This window comes from Camellia sinensis, chromosome 4, assembly GCF_055761805.1.
Source record: "Camellia sinensis isolate YWXY chromosome 4, ASM5576180v1, whole genome shotgun sequence".
Lineage (NCBI taxonomy): Eukaryota > Viridiplantae > Streptophyta > Magnoliopsida > Ericales > Theaceae > Camellia > Camellia sinensis.
Window position 1 is genome coordinate 136,799,780 of NC_138964.1, and position 10,183 is coordinate 136,809,962.

The window sequence follows — 10,183 nt, forward strand, 5'->3', positions numbered from 1 at the left end:
TAGGAGCTCCTACATCCCGAGCAACATGGCACCGTATGATTGGTTAAGGGATTAAGGCCTCGTTTGACATGTTATAGTTTTAGTCTAAAAGTTAAAAAATTATTTAAAAAATTAAAAAATCTATAATTTATACCAAAATGTCAAAGATTTTATTTTCTCTTTACTTTTTACACATTTTTTCGTAAAAAATTAAAAATTCATTACAAATATACTATTTTTTTAATCTCATATTTTAGTTAAAAAGCTAAAAAAAAAATAGTATATTTCCAAACGAGGCCTAAATATGTATTTAGAATCCTATTCAGTGTGTTTGGTTTGAGTTTTCTGCGTTAAGGGTTGGTTTGGGGTACACTATATAATCCATCTTTTTATCTTTTTTTCATCACATCACCTCTCTACTTTTTTGCACATCTTTTCGTAAAAAGACAAAAAAGTACACTTTTTTAGGACACCCCAAACCAACCCTAAGTTTTTTGAAAATTGAGTTTTTTGATTTTCGTATTTTTTTTTGTTTTTAGTGAATATTTTTAAAATTTTAAACATTTTTTTTTTACTTTTTTAGATGTACCTTACTTAGATGTATCTAAAAAATAAAAAAAAATGTGAAAAAATATTTTAAAAAATTTAAGAAATACATAAAAATACAAAAAATGTACTGAATTCTTGTATTTTTTTATATTTTTGGTATTTAGTGAATTTTTAAAATATTTTTTTTACAATTTTTTTACTTTTTAGGTATATTTAGTGTATTTATTAGGTGTGTTTAAAAAGTAAAAAATTTGCATAAAATATTAAAAAAATTCAGTAAAAACAAAAAAAATACGAAAAATAAGAAAGTAGAATTTTCTGAAAACTGTTTTTAAAAAAATGGAACCAAACACAACTTTTATTTCGACGCCGCTACATAGCTCGAATCTTCATTGGCTCAAGAAGCCCGAATTTCCTTTCACTTAACTTTCTGCTGCTGTGCTTGAATTACACCCACACATTGATCGCTCGCTCATCCCTGTTTTTTCCTTCATCTTCTTCAACTTGTTCCTTTGTTCTCTTCCTCTCTCCCTTTCTTCAACCTGTTTTTTCCATCACACCTAATCATTAAAAAAAAAAAAAAAAAGTTCATAAAAACTACTCCAATAACTTCCATGACAACAAATATACAGGTTTTACAAACAAATACTCCATAAAAACTGAAACCCACCAAGTGCGTGGTGGACCGATTCATCGCTCCAACATAGCTTGCACCGGATTGGGATATCAGATCTGTCATAAATCTATTCCTCCTTTCTCCTTCTTCTCCTTCTCTCATTTTCTCCTTTTCTTCTTCTTTTTCTGTCATCTGTTTCAGAGAAAAACAAAGGAAAAAAAAAAAAAAAACTGCCCAAAACTGAAACCCACCAAGTGCATAACCGATTCATCGCTCCAACATAGCTTGCACCGGATTGGGATATCAGATTTGTCACAAATCTGTTCCGACTCTCTCCTTCTCCTTCTCTCATTTTCTTCTTCTTCTTCTTCTTCTTCTTCGTCTTCTATCATCTATTTCTCGAAGGAAGAAGAAAAAAAAAAAACTGCCCAAAACAACGTCGTTTTGGGCAGTCGAGCCATTCGGGCTGGTGACCTTTCGAGCTACGAAACATTTTCCCTTTTTATTTTATGTAACTTGTGTATTTCTTTGTAGTTAATTTTTATCTCAAAAATATATAATTCAATTTTGTTAATTTTTGGATGATGCACCATCCATATATATATATATATATTTGAATGATCAAATTGTTCCACAATTATCACAATTAATGGTGGTCAATGTTATAGATCCCAAAAAATACAACCCCCACTCACATATAATTGGTTCAAAAAGAAAAAAAAATAAAAAAATAAAAAAATATAATTGGTCTATATCATTTTAGGGTCATCACAAACATTTTTTGTTAAACAATATTGTGTGTCATTGAAATATTAAACAAATTGACTAAAAGAATGAAAATGCGCTACTTTTTGTTTTTAATAAAAAAAAAATTTCGAGATACCTTCACAAATATTTTAAGATACATGTATATTATTTACGTCCGAAAGGTTTAAAATTTTGACTAAAATGCGAAAACCCACCAAGGACAAAAATAAATAAACTCAAAAAAATAATTCTAAAAAAAATTTCACCTTATATTTTAATTATTAAAAATAAAAAATAAAAAATAAAAAATAAAGCTCCAAACGAATCCATTGTCTGATTGGAAACAGAGAGTAACCGATGAGGCACTGAGCGATGCGGTCAAAGGCGCTTTGACCAGTGGCTTTGCCTTCGCTAATACGACAACTTAATTAATTAATTAATTAATAAAAATTGACAACTCTAATTTTAGAGTTTTAAAAAGGATTTTAATAATATGATAAGGAGTGAGACTCATATATAATGTAATGTGTGTGCTTATATTTTTATTTTTATTTTTTTTCTCTTACTATATCATTAGAGCTGTCTTTAAAGTTTCAAAATTAAAGCTCTCTATCATTGATATTAATTCATTATCTTAACATATTATAAAAAATTAAAAATCCCATAAAACAACAAGAATTCTAAAATTTAGAATAAATTACAAATACATAACACGATATTTGCTTAAAATATATATCCCTTATAATTTTGAAAATTACATCTTACTCTTTCAAATTTCTAATTATATAACAAATAATTCATTTTATTAATAAATTATCAAATCAGTTAACAATTTTTAATGGTGTCAAAAATATATTTCAATTAAATAATTTTATTCTTGTATGGAATAGTAATTAAGATTTTTATAGTTTTTGTTAATTCTGTTAAATAAAAAAATCTGACAATGGTGTGTATTTGTAATTTTTAAAATTATAGGGGGTAATCCGTATTTTAAACAAAACTCAAGGAGTGTATTTGTATTTTATCCTAAAATTTATCATTTCATCTCATTTAGAAAGTTGCTATTGGCACCAACTTAATTTTCTTTGAACCCTCCAATTTTTACTTTTTTTTTTATTACAATTATACCCTAAAATAAAATTACATTAAATGACAATCTTTAATGGAACACCCGTCAAATAAAGACAACTTTATAATATTGTACACCCACCTCCCCACCTAAATATATACTTCACCCACCTAAACCCAATGTATTCCTCTTCATCAACGTTCCTCTTCGTCACTCACCTAAATTTAACGTGTTCCTTTTCATCATCCAGCTAAACCTAACGTGTTTCTCTTCATCACCATCCTTAAACCCAACATTCTTCTTTATCATCATCTTAAACCCTAAACATATTCCTTTTTATCACAATCATAAACCTTAAACTAGAAATTAGTGGCTAAATTAGAATGGATGTTTGTTATTTTATTTGTTATATTGAATTGGAATGGAAAAAAATGAATTGAGGGTTAAGTTACATAGTGCTAAAAAATTATTTATATTCAACAATACAGTATTGAAAAAGTCGTTTATGTTTGGCAACATAGTATTGAACGAATAATTTCTGTTCAACAACTCAATGTCGACAAAATTGTTTATGTTCAGCAAAGCAGTGCTAAACCAACCCTTGGGTAGCCAACCAACCAAACGATCAATTGGATGACCGAGTGGTTGACTGATGGTGTGATTTTGGCTTAGTTTTATAACAATGATGCAATGGTTTTGATAAAATGGACATTGTCGTTCACTGATTTCGAATAAATCAAAAAGAGAGACCGTCGCCGTCATCGTTCTTCAATTGAATAGGGATTGTCGTTTTCGTTGTTCGACAGAAGAGGGACCATCTTCAACCATGATGGAAAATGTGTGCAAAATTAGGTACATGTGCACTTGTGTATAATGATATTATGAATATGGATAAATTTGGTATTAAGTGGGGTGTTAAAAGAAATCTGATTGAAATTTAGGATTTAGAGTGGGGGTACAAAGAATTAAGATAGGTGCTAATAGCAGCGCTCCTCATTTAATCATGTTTTAAAGTATTAATTTATAAAATGAGTTAATTTCACTTTTTACTCCTAAATTATTATCAAATTATCTATTTAGTTCATAAATTATCGATTGAGTCCACTTAATTCTTAAAGTATGTAAATTAAAATTTATTTAATTTCTAAACTATTAATTGAATCTATTAAATTCTTAAAGTTTTAATTCAAATTTAATTACTAGTCATTTTTTAATTCAAATTTATTTATTAGTCTAAAAAATGATTACAATAATAAAATATGAACTCATAAGTATTATGAATTAATAAAAGATCTTACACAGTTAAGATTTTATTTCAAAAAAACTTTAAATAGTTAACATTGATTAAATAATTAGCCAATGTTATGAATTGCCTCTCATGTACAAGAGGTTTCTTGGTAGGATTCTCGTATGGTAACAGTTTGATGGCTTTGAAAAAGATACACACTACTTGGATTCCTCAAAAAAAAGATAATAATAATTATAGATTTTTATAGAATACATAATTCATATTATATATAAACAACTTTGTGAAATATTTTTATAAAATGATATAAAAATGATGTTTTAAAATTTATAATTCATAATAATGAAAATTTTGACTACCAAATAGATAGAAAAAAATGGAGTAAACAAGATTATTGTTTTCAAACATTAAACTGTGAAACTAAACCAAATTATATTTATCAATTGATAAATGACATGAAACATCGCACTAAATAACTTTCCAACAAGGAGATGCAAATTTATTTTATTTAGAACAAATTTAAATGCATAGATAGTTTTCACACAATGAATCCCAAATATAATACAAATAGTGGATTTCATGTAAATCCCATCTTTTGTCTTGTATAGTTTCTAATTCTATTTTAAAAAATAAAAAAAGAAGAAGAATTAAAAAATTGTATTTACAAGTTTTATTTTTATGAATTTATTTGCATTTAAATTTTTTTTTTTTTTTGAGTAACTTACATATCGTTTGTCAATTATATATTTTAGCTAAAAATTCAAAAGTCACTATAAGTTGTTACATCACTCTCTCCATTTTTCTACACATCTTTTCATAAAAAGTCAAAAAGTTACTAAAATAGTTTGTTCCTAAACGATTCTAGTACCCTTGCATTTTTATCAAAATCTTGCTTTGATCTCTTTATTTTCAATTGTAATAATTAACCACTTACACTTTAATAAAAGTGTGAGAACTAAAATTAAATTTTACTAATAGTACAGGTGCTAATGAGGCAATAAAAATACTATGTATGTTTTAGGGATTGGTTTCCTTCTAGTACGTGATCGGGGCCCATGAAAGCCCACCACGAGTTCTGTTTTGATAATCTGAACCGTTAACGTGTAGAATTTGTTGAATACTATATGGCTATAAAAAATCGTGTTAATCGGATATCGATAGCTACGTGATCAAATCAGTTTTGTATTAAAAAAATGGACGATGAAAAAATAAACTATTGACATAAACCTAATCCAACGAAATAACTATCGATATTCGATTAACGTAATTTTTTACAATCATATAGTAATCGACGAATTCTACATATTAAACGGTTCAAATTATTGAAATATGATTTGTGGTGAGTCCCTACAGACCTAACAATATTCTCCAATCCGATCATGGACCAGAGAAAAGTCCAGTCCTATGTTTTAAATGACAAATTCTGACGACTCTATTAATGGTAGATTAATGAAGGGCAAATTACAAACACCCCTTCGAGGTTTGGTGAAAATACAGATTCCTCCCTGAGGTTTGAGAAATTACATTCCGTCTCCTAATGTTTATATTTTCATAACAAATTGCCCCCTGAGGTTTTTATTTTCATACAGATTCCCCCCTAATTTTTCCTAATTTGTTATGAAAATTTGACTCTCAGAGGGTAATTTGTAATATCTCAAATCTCAAGAAGAAATTTGTATTTTTACCAAACCTCGAGGGGGCGTTTGTAATTTGCCCATTAATGAAAGGTGAGATTATAATATGACTTATAGATTGTAAAAGTTGACTGTGATAGTTAAAATTAAAGAAATAAAAATATAATATTAATGAAAATACAAGGGTATTAAATGTAATTTACTTACTTTTCTTCTTCTTTTGTGTGGATGTACAATACAAGTTTTCCTTGTATAAGATTTTTCTCATGTAATTAATGTAATTAATGTTAGGTCTCTGGGTAACTAATTATTATGTAATTTTTCAGTAATTTTAGAATGGCAGTGGCTTTGGTCCAGTCAAAGATCGGATTAGATCGTGTTGTAGAGCTCGTGAGGGCCCACCACGGGTCCCGTTTTGATAATCCGAACCGTTCAATGTATAGAACTCGTTGAGTACTATATGCCTGTAAAAAATCACGTTGATCGGATATCGATAGTTATGTAAACAAAACAGTTTTTTATCAACCGTTAATTTTTTCATTGTCTATTTTTTTTATACAAAACTGATTTGATCACATAGCTATTGATATTCGATCAACGTGATTTTTTACAAACATATAGCACTCGACGAGTTCTACACATTGAAACGTTCAGATTATCAAAACGGGCCCAAAAATGTGCCCCATGAGCCAGATTGGACGGGTCCAGTCTTGATCTCAACTTGAGACAAGCTGGACCCTTTTAGAATATAGGCAGGTGATATTTTATAATATTATGATTAGTGAAAAAAGTGAATCAGTAAAGTATTATGTTGGGTGATTGAAAAATATAAAAAAACATATTAAATGATGATTAGCTAAAGAGTATGAACACGTAGTATTCCCAGAACATTGAATAATTTTCCCTCGATAGTTTAGTTTAAAAATTAAAAAATTATTTTAAAAAATCAATAACTTATACTAAAAAATTAAAAAAAAAATTTCTCCCTATTATTTATTTATTTTTTTTATAAAAAATTAAAAAATCAATCTAAACATATTAATAAATAAATTACATTTTTAGACTGATTTTTAAAATGATTTAAATATACCGTTCGTGGCTGTTTGTTTTGTTGTTGGTGTCTCTACTCTCTCGCCATAAGTTTCTGTTTTTTCTTCGCTCCCTTCCCTCATATATAAAAGCCGTCCTTCGTTCTCTTTTATTGAGAGAGAGAGAGAGAGAGGGAGGGAGGGAGAGAAGCCGAAGAAGAAAGCTAGAGAGAGAAAAAAACGAAAGACATATATATATGAATGAAAGCGTTGTGTTCCTCCACAGCCAAAACTCTCTGAAGAAGATTGAGAAGAAGAAATGTTTGAGAGAAAGAAGAGGACAAGGACTTGTTCCCATGAAAGATCTGATCTCTTCGATTCCTTGCCCGACGATATCGTCATCTCCATCCTCTGCAAGCTCAGTTCTTCCTCTCGCTCCCCGTCCGATTTCATCACTATCTTCCTCACGTACGTATACTTATACATATGTATATACATACACGCGATTGTTAGGTTTTTTTGTACGATTTTGAGATTGATTTTTTGGTTTTTTTGTTGTTCAGATGCAAAAGGCTGAACCAGCTAGGTCTCAATCCTCTGGTTCTGTCAAAAGCCGGTTCGGAAACTTTCGCCATCAGAGCCAAAAACTGGTCGGAGAACTCTCACCGGTTTTTGAAACAGTGCGTCGTCGCCGGCAACATTGAAGCTTCTTACACTCTCGGCATGGTCAGTTCATCTCTCTCTCTCTCTCTCTATATATATATATATATATATATGTATTTGATGTTGTGTTTGTTTTTATCGGTGCAGATCCGATTTTACTGTCTACAAAACCGAGGAAGCGGAGCGTCTTTGATGGCAAAGGCGGCGATTAGGTCTCACGCGCCGTCGCTGTACTCCCTCGCCGTGATTCAGTTCAACGGCAGCGGTGGTTCGAAAACCGACAAGGACCTCCGCGCCGGAGTCGCGCTCTGCGCACGCGCCGCCTACCTCGGCCACGTCGATGCGCTCCGCGAGCTTGGGCACTGCCTCCAAGACGGTTACGGGGCGCGCAAAAACGTCACCCAGGGCCGCCGCCTCCTCATCCAGGCTAACGCGCGCGAGTTCGCGTCTTCTCTACGGGCCGCCGCTCCACCTTCTCTCCACCACCTCGTGACGTGGCAGTTGCAAAACCACCAACAACGAAACAGGCCTTTGACGGGTAATAATAATCCGAGTCCGGACCCCGGGTGCCCGTTGCTGAGTGATTTTGGATGCAATCTTCCTTCCAGGGAGGTCCACCCGGCGAACCGGTTCTTGGCGGAGTGGTTCGGGGCAAGGGAGTCGGATCCGGGTTTAAGAATGTGTTCGCATTCGGGATGTGGGCGACCCGAGACCCGGAGGAACGAGTTTCGGAGGTGCTCGGCGTGTGGGACCGTGAACTATTGTTCGCGTGGGTGTCAGGCGCAGGATTGGAAGGTGCGCCACAAGTTGGAGTGTACACCAATGGCGATGGATCAGTGGGTTGAAGCCGTTGATGGTGAGGATCAAGATGGTGGAGGTGATCGAATTGCTGAGGTTGAAGGTGGTGTTGGTGGGGCCAGTGAATGATTTGTATTAGGTAAGAGATTTTGAACAAATGGGTTTGGTTTGAAGTCCTAGTGTTCATTGGTAAGTCCTTTTTTTTTCCCCTTAACTTTTGCTTTTCGTGTACAGATTGAATTTTTTTTTTTTTTTTTTTTTTTTTTGAGGACAAGTGTGTACCAGAGAACAACAGGCTTTGGCTAGATTTTGGAAATGAATCGTCTAATCCATTATTTTATTTGAATTGATATTTTTGGTTAATTGTTTTTCATTTATGTGAAAGTTGGTTTAGTTTTACAATAATGTTGCAAATTACTAAATTTGTTATCATATTAGTTTTAAATATTTTTTAGTTAAATATTTTTATGTTATTTTTTATATGCATTTAATTTAGGTACACTTAAAAATAAAATTATTTATAAAATAATCTTAAAAAAAAAAAAAGAAAGAAAAAGGATTTACAAAGATAACAAAAAAAAAACTTATTGTTGGCTTATTTCATATTCACGAAATCATGAATAAAAATGTTTGCTTTCAATTTTTTGAAGATATTTTTCAAAAAAAATTTCTTTCCTTTTTTTTTTATATTTTTTGTTTTTACTGATTTTTTTTAATATTTAAATTAATTTTTTAATTTTTAAACACACTTAACATAAATGCACTTAATAAGTATAATTTTTATGAATTTTTTATAAAAGATTCACTAAATACTAAAAAAATATAAAAATTCAATATATGTTGTATTTTTGTTAATTTATTAATTTTTTAAAATACTTTTTTATAAATATATTTAAATAAAGTGCATCTAAAAAAAATAAAAAAATAAAATGTTTAAAATTTTAAAAATATTTACTAAAAATAAAAAATATGAAAAAAACCTTAATTTTCAAAAAATTAAAAGTAAATTATTTTTTTTATAGAATTTCTCGTAATAAATAAAAAAATTCAATGTATATCATATCCAAAATATTTTTTTTTATATATTTACGCAGAAGATTGATTCATGTGACCTTGAGCATCTCCATAGAAATAGTTAAAAAGGACTTTTTAGGTATTTTAACTAATATAATTCTAATTTTAGATTCCAATGAGTTGGTTATTGGGCTAACTAGTTTATCATTCCTATCTTTTTGCTGACTATAATTGAAGAGTTCCAAAGGCTCTTTTAAAAAAAAATGTATGTATGTCTTGCATTTTTATATATTTATGTCTTTGATTTGTAATTTTATATATTTCATATATGTATATGTGTATGTAGCAATTTTATATGTTCTTTTAATTCTGTTTGATGAATCAGAAAATAATTTATTTTGTATTTTTTTCTTCTCATTCTATAAGTTTTTTATGTTTGTATGGGCAAATTTATTATTATTATTACAAGTTTACATTAGTAAAATACCAACAATTAATATTTTTTGTTTTAAAAATTAATTAAGTTAGTTTGAATGATTGGTTAAAATAAATAGTGGTCGGAGAATATAATAGTTAGGATTTTTTTTAAGTGTGCAACTTACATCTTACACTTACGCCTTTCTATTTGTTGTCATGTTTCATGTTTATACTTTCCATTTACACATTTTGTGTTGATTGTTGGTTGCATAGGGAGTACCCTAATAGTTAAAATAATTAAGTAAAATAAAAAATGTATTTTTTTTTTCATATAATGAAAAGTAAAAAGTGTGATGGGACTTACTCTCTTGTTATGCTCTCCGTTTATAAAATACTTTTCACAATTAATGAAAAACAAACCTC

The 10,183-nt window shown here is 29.9% G+C and overlaps 1 protein-coding gene across 1 annotated transcript; it reads left to right on the forward strand.

The window, feature by feature from the left end:
- The first annotated feature begins 6,918 nt into the window (after positions 1-6,918).
- Positions 6,919-8,675, forward strand: LOC114292246 (F-box protein At1g67340). Its single transcript, XM_028236149.2, has 3 exons — positions 6,919-7,336; positions 7,432-7,594; positions 7,679-8,675. The coding sequence occupies exons 1-3, from the start codon at positions 7,188-7,190 to the stop codon at positions 8,456-8,458; spliced, it is 1,092 nt and encodes a 363-aa protein (XP_028091950.2). The 5' UTR covers positions 6,919-7,187; the 3' UTR covers positions 8,459-8,675.
- Positions 8,676-10,183: the final 1,508 nt, after the last annotated feature.

Bases quoted from the DNA above. Each gene is read 5' to 3' on its own strand.
- LOC114292246 (XM_028236149.2), top strand. From the start codon at position 7,188: ATGTTTGAGAGAAAGAAGAGGACAAGGACTTGTTCCCATGAAAGATCT. The intron at 7,337-7,431 runs GTACGTATACTT...TTTGTTGTTCAG, and splicing joins TTCATCACTATCTTCCTCAC to ATGCAAAAGGCTGAACCAGC. The intron at 7,595-7,678 runs GTCAGTTCATCT...TTATCGGTGCAG, and splicing joins CTTCTTACACTCTCGGCATG to ATCCGATTTTACTGTCTACA.